This window comes from Aythya fuligula, chromosome 7 (genome assembly GCF_009819795.1).
Source record: "Aythya fuligula isolate bAytFul2 chromosome 7, bAytFul2.pri, whole genome shotgun sequence".
Lineage (NCBI taxonomy): Eukaryota > Metazoa > Chordata > Aves > Anseriformes > Anatidae > Aythya > Aythya fuligula.
The window spans coordinates 13,888,055-13,909,506 of record NC_045565.1 but is presented as its reverse complement, the minus strand read 5'-3'; the positions used below and the strand labels follow the sequence as shown (position 1 = coordinate 13,909,506).

Sequence of the window (21,452 nt, the reverse complement as noted above, 5' to 3'; positions counted from 1 at the left end):
TTCATATTCTTACTCCACTTTATTAGGAATAACATAAAGGTGAGTTGAAGCAAAAACCTTCTAGCTACCAAGAGTAACCATCTGATATCTTTGACTATATCCTGAACATCACAGTATGCATAAGTTTAAATTTTTCACCTTTAAACCAACTCCAGAGTAGTTAAGGTAACATTTACTCCCAACATATATAAATATTTATGATTGCCCTTTCTATCACTTTTTTTTTTTTTTTTTTTCCCCTCCCTGAACTCCTGGAAATTCTTTATCATACATGATTTTGGAAGTACTGCACACATACACAGTTTTTTCTGACCTCCACTACCACCTGTTTTCCAGGTGGATATAACTACAACCTAGTAATTTTTTCTGCTTGGAACTTTTAATATCATAGCTGTTCCAACTGTGGGACCTATTTATTTACCAGTAGTCTTAAGAGCAGATTACCGTATTCTTAAGACAAAATGATGATATGAAAGACTCGCTAAAAATAAAAAATAATAAATAATAAAACAACAACAACAACAACAACAAATCATTTACTTTGCAAAAGAGCATAATTAATTTAAATGAACAATTTAAAAAATAACTCAACTCTTTCCTAATTCAACTTATCAGACAAGGAGACTAGCCTGGAGCCTGACTGACAGTCTCAATCACAGTGACTTTTTTCAATGGCAAAGACAAAGCCCTTTAGATTAATGACAGTACATGATTCTTTTTTTAGCAGTCCCTTCACCTCCATTAACAAACGGAATAAGGTATTGCCAACACCTGTAGCAATTGCTCACATGAATTATCACAAGCCTGGTGTAAAACCATTTTATGTCAATGTAAGAAGAGGAATACAATGATATAACAAAATGAATACATAGCAGCACTTTTTTTTTTTTTTTTTTTTTTTTTTTTTAGCACCACTTTAGCATGGCTTGCAAACATGCACTATATTGTCCAACACCTTTTTATCCAGGCTGCTGTGTGTGGGAACGTAGATGTGCAGTCAGGTTTAGACGCTGAGCTACCGGAAAATCAAAAGGACTGGTGTAATAATAGTCCATTTTGCACTGATTTCAGATGGAAAAGCATCATGCTGCCCTATAGATACGTCTGATCAATTTTACAGTCTTAAAAGAATTGTTCTCCATTATAAGAAAAAAAGAAGTCATGAAATAATTATGTAGAATCTAGAAATAAAATAAAAATAAGTAAATCATGGGTAATCTTGAATAGAAAATATTGCTAGGGCAGCAATATTTTGTTGGTGATATGGTGATATAACATGATGGTGATATAACAGTTGTCAATTTGAAACTATTTCTCTTGTTTATTGTTTTGAATATTTGAACATGAACATGTTTTCATCAGCTTGCTTAAAAGTAAACACCAAAAGCATATTTTAGCTTTATATATATGTTCACAATGATCATTTTTCAAACATTATAACATTCCACTATTATTAGCCCTCAAAATTAAGTGTAATTTTCATTCACCAAATCAAATATTAATGTGCAATCTGTAAACTAATGCTGACCCCCCACCCCAAAACAACAACAACAACAAACACATAGTATAACCTCTCATCACATACCCTCAATGTTTGTACTGATCAACAGCACTAAAAAAACGTTTCAAGTCACTTTCCGAAGTGCTGTTTCATCATTTTATCAGGAAACAATAGGATTAACATTAAATCATATCTTCTACTGTGCTGATGTAGGATGAACGAACATACGAATAACAGGTTGCTTAGGATGGTCACAATGTCATTTGTAGTAAAAGGATCTTAGAGCAATGTTACAATTCTTTGTATGAAATTTCATTTTAGTGGAGTTTTGTAAATAAATCCATTTTAAATTATTTTTTCAATTTAGAGGTTGCATTTCAAAATTCTTCCCAGATTCTGACCTTTAATAATTATGTATAATCTTACCTCTTGTCACTGTCACCTGTTACTAAAATTGATATCAGGGAAAGGTTTATCGTACTGAATGCTACTTGCATCATTCAGCCTTTGTCACACCTGATAGTTTGTGCACTCCATTTTCCCACATCTTGATAACACTGCAATTGTCTATCTAGTCCATGAACTACTTTAATATGCTGGACTTTTTAAATATATAGACCTGGTACATATTAAGTCCTATTCATTCTATGCTTAACTAAAGATATCGATATGTGTAATTTACATTTACTCAAACTTCCTAATTTTATGGGTTCTTTTAATTCCAGATCATGCACTTAATGCTTAGATTGCATTCAATGTATACACCATTAGGATAAGCATATTGGCATGCACAGGCAATACAAGAATAGATTATAATTACTCCCGTAGACAACCAAAAAAGGTGAAGTTGCATCATGCAGTGAAATCACAGCTTGGCCTGGACTGCCATGCAGAAAAAAACCTACATCAATGAGTCTGCAGTACGGCTCCTAGGTAAGAGTTGATATGAAAGAGGTGAGTTATTTCAGTAATTATGTCACAAACTGGAAATATTTACACTACTGTAAACAAAATACTGTACATAGCACCAGCACAACTTTTTTTTTTTTTTTTTTTTTTTTTTTTTTTTTTTGGGGGGGGGGGGGAGGAATGCTTTTGAAGGACAAAAATTTTGAGATTAGGAGAAAAAAGGGAAGGGGGAAGTACAGTAATCAGTCTGAAATCTAATCTGTCCTTTTTAATAAGCATGTTATTTCATTTGATATAATCTCATTTGGAGCTTTCAAAGAAAACCTGAATTTTCAATGTATTTTGAAATAAAATATCAGATTACATAACGAGATATAGGTCCACAGTGTTCAGTAACTGATGAATAACTGAAGATAATAAATACGTAGATATGTAGAGGTGAAATTTTCAATGCAGGATACAGGACCTAAACCACACAACTTCAAAAGATTTCAAGGTCAGAAAGAACCATTTGATCAATTAGTTTATTTTAATGTAACACTCATACAATAGATCCTACACTGTGATGGGGGGGGAGAAAAAAAAAGTATGATACCATATGTTTGTGCCATTACAGAAAGATTTGTTCCATATTTTTAAACAGGCACTTTTCCATAATTATATTTAATTAGAGGCAGTCACTCTATCTGTATTGCAATTGTCACATATAACAGCTAATGATGTAGTAATTCATGGAACATCAAAAATAGTTTCATCAAGAAAACTACAGTATTATCAGTATTATTTACTGATCAATCTTTTCAATAGAAACTATTGTTCCAATTACAGAACAATAGCTTTTGGTATCAATTTTAGTCACTTTTCACAGAAACAGAATCCACAGTCATGACTGGTACCTTTATGTGCTATTAACAAGGATAGGAAGGTGTTTCCTTAGTTGTATACTCAAGATGTGAACGTTTTCTTGAGTATACAGGTATGCTGTACATATGTTATGTACATATATGTACAACATAATGTTGCCCTGTACCTCCAAATACTATTGACTAAAAATAGTCATGAAAACGCTGATGGAACACAGAACTTGCCTTTGCTTTACAATCTAGTCATTTGGGATATGAGCACATCAATTTGAAAACAAAATTAGAAGAATCAAATCCTCAGTATCTGCTACTTATTCAATAGAAGATAATCAAAACTACAAATGTGAGGATCTCTGAAGATCAAGTTAAATTACAGTTATAAGTATTTCTACTTACAGACTCCATAGATTTCACCTAGGTTATTCACACAGAGGTAAGCATATTTGTCTTGTCTAAATAGTGACTGAAATTACTAAAAATATCCTGCACTGCTAGGAACATTTTAAAGTAAACTGGTCCTTCCTACTCACTAAAGAAGATTCATTTGTACATTCAGAACCTTTTTGACTAATCTGTTCTGAACACTTGCATAAACAAAGACTTGAGATCTCTAGATAGCTTGTTTAAATGCTTCATAGCTCTTAAAAACAGAAATACATCCAGTCCAATCATTATTAACTTCAATAATTAATGACAAGCTTTAATTTTTATTATTCTTAATTGCTTTTGTTTATACTTAAGAAAATGTTTACAGCAACAAGAATTTTTCCCTCTGATTTCAGAGGGAATTTTCTAACCTCTTGATGTCCTGGCCATTACTTGCTTTCAATACATGTAAGCTTCCAGAATCTAAAAAAAATACTGTTTTAGCATGCTGCTTTCATTATTTTTGCTTAGATTTACTAAAGCTAAAAATTGATACTTTAAAGAAACCTAATAATTAAAGCTTCTGGGTACTTCTAAAAATACAGTTTATTATGTTACACATTCCATATTCTAGGACATGTATAAATATTTTTCTAGTAATTGCTTTTCTCTATGTACTGTTTCTCTACTGACATTTCACAATTTCCTTGCTTTTAGTCAGATGTGCTGTTAAAGTGAAATCACAATTCAACAGAGGTACAATAAAAACCTAATTAGACATTCACCTGTATTTTCCTAAGTATAAAAAGAAGCCAAGACAGAACATTAAAGCTCATTTAAAATTGAAGGTTTATATTACTGAGGCTGATAAAAATTTATTATGTGAAGTGGTACATAACGCTTCAATAAGGAACCTGACAAAATTTCACTTATTCCTTTAATAATAAACATAAATGACTAGGAAAAAAAAAAAAAAGAGAGAGAGAGAGAGAGATTCACCTTGATATTTCACTATGTCACTACATTCACTAACTGAAAATTAGCTTACTCATAAAATTATATTATACAAGATAGCAGGCTATGGATAATCTATTTTCCCTATGGTGGAAGCACTTAAGCCTGATGATTAAAATGAAGATTTGCAACAATGGTGCAATAAGCAACCTGTATTCTCAACATAAAAAACATCCATCAACCAATATTATTGCAACTGTATTACATCACATGGTATAATAGAAATTAAATCACTGTAAAGCATAATTGTCACAGAAGTTTTTGCTTTGGAAAATAAGTAGTCAACAAAGGAGATTATTGTTTGTTATTTCTATGTTCCATAATATGAAATAGATATTTACTCATCAATTAGAATTTATTGTACCGAACTACAACGCACTACACTGACTGTTTAATGGAAAGCTAGAGAGATGAAATAATGATTTACATATTTTGAATAAAAAGATTTACTCAACAGTTCCTTTTCTAAGATACAAAAATCCAATTTATGTAATATCAGAATAAAATTCTACATTATAGATGTCTGTCTACATGTTATATCTGTATTCCAGTTCTGAGCCTGTATAAAGCAAAGTATAAAAATCAGAAAATAATTTGTCTTTTGACAGTATAAGAACTAATATTTAACACTAGAGACAGAGGAATTACTGTTACGATTATATACTGAAATAGGGAAAAAGCTCTTTCCAATGAATACAAAGCAAAGAGTGACTCGAGACAAGACTATTAAACCAGTCCTTAGTAGTTATACCTTCATATACAAAGGTAGACTGACACCACATCTCCATCCCTGAAAAATTCTTAAGGGCTTATAGGACCCTTTAAGGACCATGCTAGTTTGTCCCTGTCTGCCAGGAATTTTCTCTATAATGTGCTCTTATATGCGGCCATAACTATTTCCAAAAGGGCCTACCTTTTTCTCAGATCTGTAGGTAGTTAAAGGATTGACATGTAGGCTAATAAAAATAAACAAAAGAAAAAAAGAAAAAAAAAAAAAGGAAAAAGAAAAATAAAAAGAAAAGAGAATAAAAAAAGAAAAAAGAGAATAAAAAAAGAAAAAAGAAAAATGAAAAGGTAGACAAAGCCACTATCTAGCTGCCTTCTGACCAAGAAACCACAGTTGCCCTTGGTCAACTGAAATGTGTTACTCCTGGACAAGAACATTGGCTTCCATGATTAAAGGGAAATCTATTCACCTGTGTTATCTGTTCAGGGACGCCTCTGTCTTCCCTTCATTCACTAGTTTATCCACACTCTTGGTCCCTTTGCCAACTCAAACTAGAGGGAAAAGCAATGTTATATTTTCTCTTGTACTAGAAATTGAATTAAAAAAGAAGAAAAAAAAAAAAAAAAACAATTAAAAAAACCCAAACAACTACCTAATACCAATTTAAAACACTTGCATCAGTGTTTTCCATACAAGTTAATCAACAGTACAAATACTACTGACTGTTAAGTTAAAGCAAGGACAGAAACCTCTGGTTCTGCAGAACATATTTGGGATAAGATGCACAACCACTGAGCAGGTGTTGCAATTTTATTTATGAAATACAGAACAGAAAGACATAGGAGATGAATAATTTTAAGTAAACAGTGCAAAACTGAATTTTAAAAATAAATAAAATCATTTTACATTCTTCCAAAAGAGCATATCTACATAAACACACTTGGTAAGATAGGGCACAGAGATGACCTGGAAGCTTAGAGATAACAAGAAGAAAAGCAGGATGCAGCAAGTGATTTCTGACACTAGTGACTGAGTTTCCAAATTCTTGACTAGTCAAGGGCTTAGGGCAGAATAAGCTAAGGAAACAGAACAGATGAAAACTGTAAGCTACAACCTATTAATGGAAACAAGAGTTTTCATTATAACACAAATTAGTAGGGTTCTAAGTTGCTGACTGGGAATATCATAAAGACTATTACTAGAATACTCAAAACACCTTCAGTCACAAAAGTACTTGTCCAGACAAAAAGAGGAAAACATTAAGTCAAATGTATTGTAGGAACTAGGAACAGCAGTGTATAAGGAAGGCTTGGAAAAGTTTAAGTAATGGAGTAGTAGATAAGGTGGTAGATAAGTAGTAAGGGCCAAAACATCCTAAGAGATAGATACTAATCTCTCTCTGATGATGGCTATAATAAAAATGTTTCTATTCAATATCTGCTTTTCTAAAAAGTAGCCATGTACTGAAATAATCATTAGCCACTAAAAGGGACTAGTGTAGTGGAAGACTTATCAGGATTTTGCTTTTTGGACCAGTTGGATCCTCAAGTATTATTTCTAATGTAAAGCACTTGATCAAAGAGCTTAAGTTAAGAAACATGTATTAAACATTCTTACACAGTATTATTGATTAGCTTGTTAGCACACTCATTATCCGATCGTTGCAGAAACCTAAATCTAGTGGTCTATAAGTAAAACACCAGTGTGAAAGTTTGTATGGGTTTTCTACTTTCACGATGAAAATGCCAAAGGATGTTTTTTTGTTGTTTGTTTGTTTTTTTAAATGAAGTGTCAGACTGACAGACCTAAAATTCTGAGTTCAATAAGAGCCGGAGAGGAAGTTCAGAGACTTGATGAACATTTTCAAAAGAAGTGTTGCTAATGGTTTTATTAAAACCAACAAGCCAACAAAACTTCAAACAAAATTTAACTGTTTAGAAGTATTTATAATTATTTTTTACTAAATCTACTGAAAAATAAGGCTAAAATTCTCATACTATCTAGTGAAATTTATGTATTTGACTCCAAAGCAATATGATCTTTGGGCTGAACCTTCATGTCCTGCTAAATTCAGCAGCAGTTCTTAGTACTCAGTACTTCTGTAAATTTAGCCATTTATTATAGTGAACTCAGATGTTTATTTTTGGATACTAAACTTTGAAAAAATACCACTGAAAATTGCCACAGATTATAATCTGGATAACAGAAATTGAGGAACCTTTTTACTTCTACCACTGTAGAAGCTAGGGAATTAACTGGGAAGCTAGTAGAATTAACTTTTTAACCAGGGAAAATCAGCTCCAAGCCTCATTAACCATATAATCATCACCAGTAACGTAAATCTTGTCACGATCTGAATAAAGAAATCACTGTCTACAGTCTACAGGGGGATTCCCTCCCTTTTTGATGCTTGTTTAGATGGAACACAAACTACCAGAACCATTATTCTGTAGTTCATTCAACCTCTTCTAGCAGTCTACATGCACCCCTGAGGCCTTAAAGAGAGTTATATTTATGATACACAACAGCAGTAACATATTGGAGGTTATGAATTATTACAATTTCACTCACAGACATGGTTTTGCACTCACACTAAATCTGATGGCGAATTATGGCCTGAGGAAAAACAAGAAGTTAAAAATGTTCTTGACTGATTGTGACATTTCTTCAGTTACATAACAGTAAATAAACATATACATGTGGAACAAACTCTGTGCTTCCATAAGTATCAAGGTTTGCAACCTCAAGTACTTTGAAATGTACCTCTATTCAAGCAAAACTTTTTTTTTTTTCTTGTATTTGTATGTGTGGAAATGCATAATTGAAGGAGTTACAGATATTCAAATACACGCACAGCTAATCTTTGTGCACCTGCAAAGTACAAACACTTTTTCATTTACAAAAGTGGCATAATGGTTAGGCTTTGATTTAGACTGGCCATATGCCACAATTGTTTATGCCTTTATTTTTTACAGATAACACAAGCAATTTTATTATGTTAAAGTGAATATTGTAAAGTAATTCAGAATCAAAATATTTCTGTTTTCACACAAATGTGCTACACAACTTTCATATTGGATGAACAGCAAAGATTAAACACATCATTCCCTAAGAAAGAAGTTACTGTATTTTTCACAGTAAAAGGTTGTCTTTAGGATTATGCATATTTAAAAATCTTATCCTCTTCTGCCTAGTCATTTTTCACTGCATATGGTGAGCGTGCATGGACAGATATAAACTTAGTCTTAAGAGAAACAAATGAAAGATTTAAAAATAATCAAATTGTTACAAAAATGAAAGTGCATGTGAGATATTTAAATTACTGAAAATATGCTTCTACTATTTTTATATAGCTACATTTCAAGTTCATGTTCCCAGAAATAAGTGTAGAAATATCCATCACCTGTGCTCTAAACCCTCTGTTGTCTTCCAATTTACTTTAAGAAATTGCACAAAATGGACTACCACACTCGATATTACGTTAAATGAAGTTAGTAACCAAGATGATTTCAGAAGTGTCCATAGACAGTGTTTTCAGTGAGAGATTTCTCTAATTTTTCAATCCATTTGGCAACTCTCAGGTCTGTTGAGTTGAACGATCACATTGCAACTCAGCTTTCCTAATTTCTTTTTCTTTTATTCTTTGAGGAGACAGATAAAAATAGTGGTTGGCAAAATAGTGTGTTGCAGTTTTCACTGATGAGCATACTCCATCTAGATTCACTTGTATGGAAATTTCACGTTAAGACCATAAATATGGTCTTAATATTAGTATCTTTGGAAACATATAAGTGTATGAATAGTAAACTTTATGCATCTAAAGTCCTTTATGCAAATACAATTTTTACACATGTTTAAAAGTGTCATTTATCTAAAATACCTATTGAAATCAGTTTGAGCTACATTAGAATACTTACCTGTTTAGTGCTGCCTATATGCACTACCCTTGCATGACATGCACTTGAAACAAAACATAATTTTTTTATCCTAGCTCTACACTTACTAATTTACCAAAGATATGAAATGAGCAGGCCAGTTTAGAAATGAAAGAGTCCCTACTTTAATTTTGACTGGCATAGTTTAAATATATACATGTACATATATATATACACACATATATATATATTTTAAGAAGGTACAAGCTTCACTTCTATACAATTCCTACCTTTTGATACTCTAGAGAAGAAAAGTAGTCTTAAATTTATCAGTTCCACATAGATGTTCCCATGCCACACAAACTGATATTATTTTTCAGCTTTACACAATGACATCAAGAAAAGATAGCTGGATCCCAAAATAAACATTCATAGGACCAATACTAGAACCTCTTAATGAACTTTGTTGTATGTCTTGTACATCACAAGCCATACAGCATCATGCATGTAATTCCAAATGGTGTCAAGTAATTGGCATTTTAACTTAAGTATAATTTATATTTTGACAAAGTGCATCTTTCAGGAAAAAACAACCATTCCCAACATGAACACAGAGATGACAAATCCTCTTGGTTTTTGATGGAATATTTCAGTGGGTAGTCCACACAATCAGGCTTTATGCCTTATTTTCCATTTGAATTAGACGCTAGCTTCAAGACATTGGTACTTGACAAGACTTTATTATATTAAACAACCCTTAACTTTCCTCCATAGAGGTACTTATTACTTTATAACCAAATCACACATCAATTTTCTTCTTGATAACTCAAAGAGATGAAGTCCTTTAAATCTCCTACCGTATTGCTGTTTTCTCCAGCAATCAAATTTCCTATGCCCTTCACCCTTCACTTATATAGTGCATCTGCAATATGGAGATTATACCCCAAAGATGTAAGGCTGTAAAACTATACTTTTCCAGTGGAAGGCACTGTTATCAGTGGTGATACCAATGGCATTATTTAGACAACGTGTAGCTGTTATTTTCATACGGTTCTGGAAGCTGAAAGCATTAGAAAACTGTTGCAGATCTTCAGATACACATTTCAAATCACATGCTCCCAAATCATTAAAAAAGGCTGCGGGATACCTACAGAAGTTGAAACACTGCCAATTTCACACATTGAACCTTTCATTTTCTTAAAAAAACATTGACAGGCTTAAAAAAGGAATGCAGACATTTAATTATCTGATATAAATGTACTGTGTCATGTTTGATAGAATATTGTTCATAGTAAAACTCTCGTACAATTAGACAGCTTTCCAAGTGGACCTACATCAGTCTTTGGGGCACAAATGTTCTTTGCAGTTTTTCCTTTCATGTTATTAATAATATAATTAACTACATCTTTCATTATTTGACCTTGGTAAAAGCCTTATTTTTCCTCTTTTTTTTTTTTTTTTTTTTTTTCCCCTAAAGTTCTGATCAACTGTTCTTTTTCTAAGCCAAAACATGGGTGAAAAACTGCATGTAATAATTCCTTACATGCAGGTGGCAATTTCTTGTCCCTTTAGAAGTGTAAGAAAGTTTGTGGGAGTGTGACTAGTACTTCAATAGCAGAATGGAACTCATTCTATTTTGGTCTTTGATCCTATAAAGCCTGACTGTAGTGTTTTCATTTAGAATTAAATCTAAGCTTATAGGCAAATAATACCTGTATGATATTAAGACTCACAAAACATACGAAGGCACTTAATCACTTGTCTTTCAATAAGAAATTTGTGTGTCTGATATTGTACTTCCTGAACTCTGAAAGCAATATATTTTTTCCTCTTTCCTCAATAGATTTAGTTTTCCTCTTTCCTCAACAGATGGAAAAATCTTTATTGTTGCACCCAATTGCTAGTCTTCAATCAATAAATTAAACTGAAAGGGTTTAACATTTGGTTAACATTTGATTTGACAACAGGGATCCTAAAATCCTTTTAGAAAGTATGTGGTTCTTCCTTTTAGTCAATTTGCTGTTTTCTTCTCTTGTGTCTCCTCTCTATAGTTCATTCCTTAAAAGTTTGTATGAGACAAGGTATGCCCAGTAGTATACCATATATATCTGGAATAAAATGTGGTATGCATGATGTCAGCAGCCCCAGAAAGATCAATTTAAATTGCAATAAATTCCACAGAGAGCTAGAGACAGCACTGAAAAATTAGAATGTCATTTATTGACAGAAAATCCAATAAAAATAATAATTTTTAAAAATAGTTATTTAATGTAGCAAAGTTAAAAATCTAAATAGATAAGATTTCTCTGTGAATACACTGTAGATAGGTACCATGTAGGGACAGAATTTTAACCCAAGTTACTTAGAAGAAAAATGACTATTCAATGTTCAAGCTTAAATTTATTTTGGAAACAAAAAGATTTATAACTATTAAAGTAGGGAGGTTATGGTTCAGCACATGAAAGGAAGCACAGGGCAGAAGAAAACAACCATTCTATAAAAAAATAAAGTTTGTTTTATTTATTTTACCAAAACACTATTGAATCTCTCTTCTCCTTTACTAAAATAACTTTTAAAGAATTCATTATGATCTTGAAAAGGATTTATATAAATAGCTATGCACCTGCATGGAATTTTACTAGCCACATGCTGTGAAGTTGATACTCAGAATATTAATTTGCGTTACAGGTCTGCTGTCATGCTAAATTCTATTTTCACTGTGTTTTAACAGTTTTTGCATGGAAATGTTTACTTGGATTATTTTGTTTCTATGCAAGTAACTGTTCCTGAGGGAAAAGCTTTTCTAAGTACTGTATGTGCACTTGTATATAATACACAGACTTGTCTGCATACTGTATCACCTATTTTCTGTCCTCTATGAATGTCAAAAAGAATACAAGTCTCAAGATTGCTTTTCAAAATGTTGAGAAAAAGCAATCTTCAATATGATGTTTAAGCTTACAGAAAATGAAAAATCTGTCTTTAAATAAATGTTGTCAGTCTGCCAAATATACTATAAATATTAGTATTTGTGGTATTTCTTTACCACTAACCTGTACTTGTCTGCCTGTTTACTAGAATTTTAGACAACTTTCTTGTCTTTTTCCTGTCTTCCTTCATCCTGAAGGCACACATCCTCATTGCGTGGTGGTGTTTTTGTTTGGTTTTGTTTTTTCCAGCATACATAAAAAAGGCAAGGTCCAAATGTTCATCAGGTACTAGCCCTTTGAATGAGACATTTATGATATTAGCCTAGTCTCATCAGAGTTTGTTCTCATACAGGCAAGTCATTTATTTTCATTTATCTCTTGCCTGAGAGGTTATTCCACTGATTAATCTACACAGGCAGTTTCATTCCCATCTCTCCCAGACTCATGAAACTGTTAGTGACAATCCTAATCAATACAAAAGAACACTGATTTACTTTTTACTGTTAATCACTCCCATGCAAACAGTCTCTTTCTCCATACAAGTTTTATCTACGTAGCAACCAAGAGAGAAAACTTATTTCCAGAGTATTAATTAAATTCCCCCACATATCAGACATTATTGAGCTGTGGTGAAAAACTTCCAGAAGGTTATCCATATTCTGTTCATTCTTGTAAACCTGAGTGGCATTATCCCATCAACACATTTTCTATTTTTTCAACTAAGATTGCTTAGTTGACAAGCACAGACTTTGTCTACAAGGCAAAAATGTTTTGTACATGACAGCTGTATTAATAATGATAACTAAGCACAATTAATAAGAACAACCATCTCACCAATTCTTTAGAAACATCTTGTCCCCATCAGCAGGTACCATCAATGAGACAAATGATGTCCTAGCAACTGGGACAGATTTTGCTTTGTATTTTGCAATTTGCAATTTTTTTCCTGATTTTTCAAAAACTATTTGAGAAAGATAGTATCTAGATGGGTAAACATAATTGATCTTTAATCAACTTTATAAAATAATCAAATTTTAAAAGGAAATTTTGCTTTACTTCCAATATGACAGCAGGAATTCACCCAAAGAGACCAATTCCACTACCACTGATGCTATTTGGAAAATGACATAGGTAAAGCCAATTTTATTTTATTTATTAATTTTTTTTGGGGGGGGAAGGCAAAGATTATCTTCTTCTGAACAAGAAGTTATTTGCAAAAATACCTTTGATTGGTTGTGAGTGGCAGTAAAAAATATATCTATAAAACTGCATGTATTAGTGAAGAGAAAGAGTCCATAAAATACTTAAAGTTTCAAAGGGGAGAGATAATGGTTTTAATAATTTTTTTCAGCCTTCCTCACTGCTTCTGAGAGATTTTTTTGAAGCACAAGCAGAAAAAAAAGGAACATGTACTGAAAGCACCCTTGAGAATATATCAATTCTAGCTACTATACACTCCTTTTATAGATATGTAGATTTACTGATTCTTAAGTTCTTCTGAAACTCAGCCTCATGAACTGGGAGAAGGAAATGGTAAATGTGTCCAATGTCCAGTGTAACCAGAACACCTCAATTTAACATTCATTATAAACACCACAAAATTATTTTTAGTTTAAATAATCTTCTTTCATATAACAGCAGCTCAATAATATTTACAGGGTAGGTCTAGAATTTGAGAGTTAGGTGGGGCTCAGTTAAGTTGCACATTGTAATTTTCCTTAAATAAGCATGTTTAAGTACTATCTGGGGCACAAATTACAGATTTAGCTAGGAAACGTGTCTATGTGGTGGAGGAACGTGTTTACCAATCCACTGCAAAATTAGTTCATGTTTCCATCTCACAACATGACATCTTCTCCTTCCAAAATATTAAAAGATTATTGCTTTAACCAGGTACTAAGAAACTATGGCAGTACTCTGTTGTCAGAGAAAATCATGGCTCTTGTTCCAGCTCCCAGAACAGCATGCTTATTAGTCACGGCTTTGTAAATTCTCTCACATGCAGTATGTGAACAATAAGAAAAAATTCCCAAGTTTCTCATTGCAAGCATGAACTACAAGCTGAATCACAAAGTACTAAGGCTTAGTACACGGATAAAAAGGCACTGTCTCCTAATAGTAGACAAAAAGTTACAGACTCCTGAAAAAGCAATACTCCTAATGTCATACTGGCATTCGGTTCTGCCGACTCTTTCACTTATCAAGATCCAAAATCTTAGAAAAAATTGGTGTTGAGGAATACACAGAAAACAGACTAAAAATAGGCAGTCTTCATATTATTGCACTTAAATGAACCCAGATAACCTTATCTTCCACCGATTAACTAGCATGTGTTAAAATCACAGAATTTCTAGGTTGGAAGAGACCTCAAGATCATCGAGTCCAACCTCTGACCTAACGCTAGCGGTCCCCACTAAACCATATCCCTAAGCTCTACATCTAAACGTCTTTTGAAGACTTCCAGGGATGGTGACTCCACCACTTCCCTGGGCAGCCTGTTCCAATGCCTAACAACCCTTTCAGTAAAGAAGTTCTTCCTAACATCTAACCTAAAACTCCCCTGGCTCAACTTAAGCCCATTCCCCCTTGTTCTGTCACCAGGCACGTCGGAGAACAAACCAACCCCCACCTCGCTACAGCCTCCCTTGAGGTACCTATAGAGAGCGATAAGGTCGCCCCTGAGCCTCCTCTTCTCCAGGCTGAACAAGCCCAGCTCCCTCAGCCGCTCCTTGTAGGACTTGTTCTCCAGGCCCCTCACCAGCTTCATCGCCCTTCTCTGCACCCGCTCAAGCACCTCGATGTCCTTCTTGTAGCGAGGGGCCCAAAACTGAACACACTACTCGAGGTGCGGCCTCACCAGAGCTGAGTACAGGGGGACGATCACCTCCCTAGCCCTGCTGGTCACACTGTTCCTGATACAAGCCAGAATGCTGTTGGCCTTCTTGGCCACCTGAGCACACTGCTGGCTCATATTCAGCTGACTATCCACCATCACTCCCAGGTCCTTCTCTGCCTGGCAGCTCTCCAACCATTCCTCTCCCAGCCTGTAGCTCTGCTTGGGGTTATTGCGCCCCAGGTGCAGGACCTGGCACTTGGCCTTGTTGAACTTCATGCAGTTGACCTCAGCCCATCGGTGCAGCCTATCCAGATCCTCCTGCAGAGCTTTCCTACCCTCAAGCAGATCGACACACGCACCTAACTTGGTGTCATCTGCAAACTTACTGAGGGTGCACTCGATGCCCTCGTCCAGATCATCGATGAAGATATTAAAGAGGACCGGCCCCAGCACCGAGCCCTGGGGGACGCCACTAGTGACTGGCCTCCAACTGGACTTGGCTCCATTCACCACGACTCTTTGGGCCCGGCTATCCAGCCAGTTTCTAACCCAACGAAGCGTGCGCCAGTCCAAGCCAAGAGCAGCCAGTTTCTTGAGGAGAATGCTGTGGGAGACGGTGTCAAAAGCCTTGCTGAAGTCAAGGTAGACCACATCCACAGCCTTTCCCTCGTCCACCCAGCGCGTCACTTTGTCATAGAAGGAGATCAGGTTCGTCAAGCAGGGCCTCAGGAGGATCTGCTCCATGAGCTTCCCTGGCACTGAGGTCAAACTGACAGGCCTGTAGTTTCCCGGGTCTGCCCTCCGGCCCTTCTTGTAGATGGGCGTCACATTTGCTAGCCGCCAGTCAACTGGGACCTCCCCCGATCGCCAGGACTGCTGATAAATGATGGACAGTGGCTTGGCCAGCTCCTCTGCCAGTTCTCTCAGTACCCTTGGGTGGATCCCATCCGGCCCCATCGACTTGCGCACATCCAAGTGCCGTAGCAGGTCACCAACCAGTTCTTCATGGATAGTGAGGGCCACATCCCCACTATAGTGAGGCTCCCCATCCCCTTCCACCAGCTCAGGGTACTGAGTATCCAGAGAACAACCGGTATTGCCGCTAAAGACTGAGGCAAAGAAGGCATTGAGCACCTCCGCCTTTTCCTCATCTCTTGTAACTAAGTTTCCCCCCGCATCCAGTAAAGGATGGAGATTCTCCTTAGTCCTCCTTTTTGTGTTGATGTATTTATAGAAACGTTTTTTGTTATCTTTAACGGCAGTAGCCAGATTGAGCTCCAGATGACCTTTGGAAAAATACCTCTTAAAATACCTCTTAAAAACTGAACTGAAGACTGGGAGAGTTTTTACTAATAACTGCCTACAGAGGAATGTACACCAGGCTAGTACACACCATAACTATCCTGTCTCTCCAGATACATGATTTAACTCCCATTGTATTTGCCAATTCCCTATTAAATGATTTTTTTTTTTTTTTTACCTGTTGTTGCCAAAATGGGATCTCCTGGAATGCATCCATCACATGGTCACTGATGTGCCCAACTGGCAGTTTTCGAATTTAGAATTGCCTGTGACCACTACTTGTAAACTAACTGCTGGAACAAGTACTAGAGACAAACAAACAAAAAATCAATATGAAGGCAGCTAAAGGTTACAGCTTAGGTTGGAAGACTCTGCTGCAGCTTTAATAGCTTTAGTTTGACCATTGCCCAGGACTCACAGGGCATACATAGCTTACTTTGCTGCAGCAGTGGCACAGAGCAAGACTCTGAAGCTCATAAGGACCAATGAAAATCAGATTTTTTTTTTTTTTTTCCTTACACATCCAAAATACTACTACAAACACAAAGAATTTGTTTCGATTCTAAGAGAATTTTCAATCAGGTATGAAGAATTTCCTTGCCAACTAAAAGAAAGGAAAAAGCAGAGCAAAAGCATCACCTGGAGATTCCCTGAATATCAAAGGGTGATTTTCTTTAGTCTGTTTTCAAAATCCTGATTCCAAAACTTGCACTCACACCTTTGTCAATGAAAATCATGTATGTAATCATTTACCTTGTTCATCTGTCCTTCTCCATTCCACCATTGGCAGAAGTAGATTAACAGAGCAGAGAGAAGAAAGAACCGAGTCTACCAGCAAATACTTGTTCAGCTTTCTGGGAAGAAGACTAGAGATATTACTCCACTATTTGATGGTCTCTTCTGATGATAACCCTAATTGTTCTTTTGCCCATTTCCAATTTGACTTTCCATTCTCCACAGAAAGAAGGAAACTGAGCAAACTGCTATTCAGGAAATACACAGTCTGAGAACAAACGCATCTGTTGGTAGCAGGTGAGTCCTGAAACCCACAATTACCAGCTGGAACTGCAACTGCATAAGAAAATAAGCCAGAAATTCCTGAGCTAACAGCAGCTGCTCAAGCAATTGTTAACAGCTGCCAAAAAGCAGCAGAAATCCATGGGAGTTCCAAATATTTTGAGAGATCTGGCAAGTAAGACAATAATCATCACATGCTAAGCCAGAGCTCTAGATCCAAAAAGAAGGTGTGGCACATTGCCTAAAATGAATAAGACTAGAGATCTTTATTTTGCACAGAATAAATGGTCACATCATTTAGGAAAGTGGTGAAGACAAGCTTTTTATTTCTTTCTTACATTTTTTCCTTCTCTTTTCTGCATGTCTTTCTGTAGGTTCTGTGCACCCATATATTTTAAAAGCTTAATATTCACAGTTCTCAGGTTTATCACTAACTCTAATAATGTTAAAAACTGTAACATACATTCTGTAATCACAACAAAATGTTGCTGTAATGACCAACATGCTGCATGCACACTGAAATTCACTTTCTTTTGCACCAGAAATTGTTTTTCCAAGCACCAACAGAAAAAAAATTATCTTGCAGCAGTGCTGCTATATTATCATTACATTATAAAAGATCATATTTCTTATGTATTTCAATCAGAAACCTTTCTTACAATTATCACTTTCTTACGATTGTCATCATGTGGCTGACTTCAAAAGAAATTTTTCTTGAAGGAAATAACATCACAGGCTTACATACAGGAGGCTGGCTGGGAACTGCAAGACTATAAATTGCTGCTTTTACTTTTAAGTAAAAGCTACAAAGTATTATTTTTGAGATTGCTTTCTTAATCTGTCTTCCCCAGGAAGAGATCTCAAAACTGACTTCTGCAATAAAAATTAATTTACAGGGCTTTAAGTACTAGGAAAAAAAAAAAATATATATTCTTCTGGCTGCTATGCTGAGAACATAAATGAGATGGAGCAAACTAAGAATGAGCATTTAGCTGCATTACTTGGTTTGGTAATCACTACTAGTGGTATTTTCCATTAAAGCAAAAAAAGTAATTGCACAAATGTGCATCATTGAGAATATGCCATTCCTAAAATATATCCTATGCCTTCTGAGGGCACCACCAAACATTCTGCTTAGTTTGATCATGAATAGAAATTAATAGAAAAGAGGGATTGCATTTTCCTGATCCATTTTATAGCAAAGTTACCCTGTTCCATTTCAGAGGAAATTCATGAAAAATTAAATAAATTTTACATAAGTGCATTTTTGCAATAGATATTTGTTGAATATTTTAGTAAAATATATTCCAATATTAATAGGCAAATAATATGGTAAAAAAGGAAAGTCAAGGTAAAGAGCTAAGCTATGCTCAGATAACAGAATAGTAACATGAATATAGTAATTTTATAGTAATAAAATATTCTGATTCTGTTTATATAAGTCCTGGAAAGGACTAGCCTACAGAAATCACATTTGCTTGGAAAAACTGATTAAAGGTCATAGATTGGCTGTTTAATGTAAGGTAAAAAATGGCATTTCATAACAATGCCGGCTCTATAGATTGAAACACTAGAGTTAAACTTTTATACTTAAAATGAAAATTTAACACCATTATTAACACAATTGCCTGTTTGATAGAGCCTTTTAAGGAGGTTATACAGATATTATTATTGTTTTTGCTTTTTTAACATCTAAATTTGTCAGTCTTGATCAAATCTTATTTATGTTTAACCTTTACATGGCAGCCATTGAAATGAAACCTATAGAAGTCAACTCCTTGGCCGTATGCTTCCTGAAACACCTACAGCTTTTAGCACTCCAAGCAGTCTAACATCTCACTACCGATATTTAGAAGCATACTCCTGCTTTTACGGTCAAACATCATAACATGTTTTAATAGAAATCATTTACAAAGATGGATGGTGCCTCTTTCCCTTTCTGGCAACTTTTTCCCTTATTATCATTTTATATATTAGGATTTCCTGAAAGCACAGAGAGTGATACACTATCACAGCAACAACTTATTGAAGTTGTGGAATAACTTAGTTCTCAATAATGTTTTCAGTGCCAGACAGTGAGCTAATGGAAGCCTGTATGATTTCCTGAAAATGAAAGAACACACATCACCATTATTACAGTAGACAGTTTTGCTATGTCCATAGCTTTGAAGTTCTCACTGTTAAACATCTGCCTTGATTCAGCAGTAAAAAATTCTTCAGCTTTCAACCCACAAACTGCTCATACAGCCTTGTCAAGTTACCTATATTTTGACACCCTACAGAGTCTAACAGAGATTTCCAAGTCTGCCATGTAATACAATCTGAGTTGCTGGCAGCCACAACTGCTTCTGCATGCCATGTCTTTCTGATCTCTGTTGTTAACAATACTTTTAAGTGTCAACAGATGTCATCATGTGTAACGTGTCAAGAAGAGCCAACCCATGTGTGCTAGAGTTGACAGATTTCCTTCCAAAGATATATAGTATGTGTATTAAGTAGATAGGTAAATTATAGCCATTTTGACAATGGAAGCCTAGTTCTGTGTTCACTTTTAAAATACAAACTGCTTCATCTTTCTTTTGGCAAGAGGACTGATTGGAATAAATAAATAAGTCCCTAAACAAACCACTGATAGTTTCTTCCTACCAATGAGTATATCACACGTCCTTGGCAACTTACAGATGATGACCTCTCCTATTTCTGGATAGACTCTTCAGTGGTTTAACTTTATGTTAACATTTAACCTCCAAAGCTCAGGGCAAACTGTGAAATCCACTATGTTCTACACTATAGCACTTGCACATGCATAAGAAAATGTTCCAGTATTGTTTCCAGACCACAGTAACTGAACTTCAAGAGACAGTGAGTGTTTGTGGATTAGAAGCATCTGCGCGCCCTACACATATACCGATCAAATGAATGGAAAATCCATTTCATTTAAATGAGTGGGTTCATTTAATCATCTTTTGAATTGAATCAGTAACTTATAATCAATTTCCTAAATTTATAAATGTATATAGTACTAAATTTGCATATATGCCAGACCACAAGTGATCAACAAAATATTATAGTAAGTGATGACAGTCTGAGAATCTCGAGTTAGGAAAATGATACTTCATATTAATCACAAATTGTAAGAGACCTTCACCAACATTTCGAATGTACAAAGCTGTTTGGTCAGCTGCATTCACATAACTTTTAATATTGTATATTAGTGCAATAAAAGAGAATAAAAGAAAGACACTCCCACCAGGGCAGACTTACTCACTATTCCCCAATTTAGAATGATTCCACCCTCCAATAAAAAAAAAAAAAAAAAAAAAAAAAGTTAGAGGCCACATTAATCAAAATAACAGTTAGACTAGTCTGTACTATGCTAGCCAAACAATCAGTTGCCAGTTCTCTCATGTAATTTCTCAAAAGCTGTCTAAAAAAAAACAGTTCTGAGAAACTGAAGAATAGTACTTAGTGTAAAATGGTAACCCTTTAACAAGCACTTACACAAAACGAGTTTTCAGTCTTGACGTGACTATCAGTACTATTATTATTTAACAGTCGATGTTGATCGTATTTAAAATGATGCACACAACACACAAAGAATAGCATTACACTACACTCAAATAAGAGGACTTATGGAAATTATTACCACATTAAACCTTTCACTGGTATTCAGTAATGGTTTAAGGGATTCATTTTTCCACCAGTGTTGTTCAAAGCAGTGAAACAAGAAAGAAAACAAAGAAAATACAGATTTTGGACATATTTGATAAGATTGTAGAACACTACAGTTCCATTAACATGTAAGGAACTTCAAGGCATAAAATGTCATTCTTTTCAGAAAATAAAAGAATGTAGTATTACAAAGAGAGTCTAAATACCCATACGGAAAGCAACTGTGAATGAAAAATAATAAAAGAGAATGTGCTTGGCTGAGCATATAGCAGATCAGCACTTGGCCAAATAACGTCAGCATTTGAAAGCCATTTGGTGATCTCTTTGAAGCTAATCTAGAAATACCACTGTCTCAGAGGAAAACAAAGCCAGCAAGCGTAGAAGTCCCTTTTCATCTTCATAAATAAAATAAATGACTGGCTGGGTCACTGTGATGCAGT

At 34.9% G+C, this 21,452-nt stretch overlaps 1 protein-coding gene across 30 annotated transcripts in view; it reads right to left on the bottom strand.

The window, feature by feature from the left end:
* KCNMA1 (potassium calcium-activated channel subfamily M alpha 1) overlaps positions 1-21,452 on the bottom strand; it is a 470,776-nt gene that overhangs the window by 200,026 nt on the left and 249,298 nt on the right. For 12 of the 30 annotated variants that reach the window (XM_032191476.1, XM_032191474.1, XM_032191475.1 and 9 more), the window contains one exon: positions 2,407-2,430. The exons of the other annotated variants lie outside the window; for them this stretch is intronic. In XM_032191476.1, the coding sequence (XP_032047367.1) occupies positions 2,407-2,430 (24 nt within the window). The remainder of the gene's footprint in view (positions 1-2,406; positions 2,431-21,452) is intronic. 30 annotated transcript variants of the gene reach the window in all.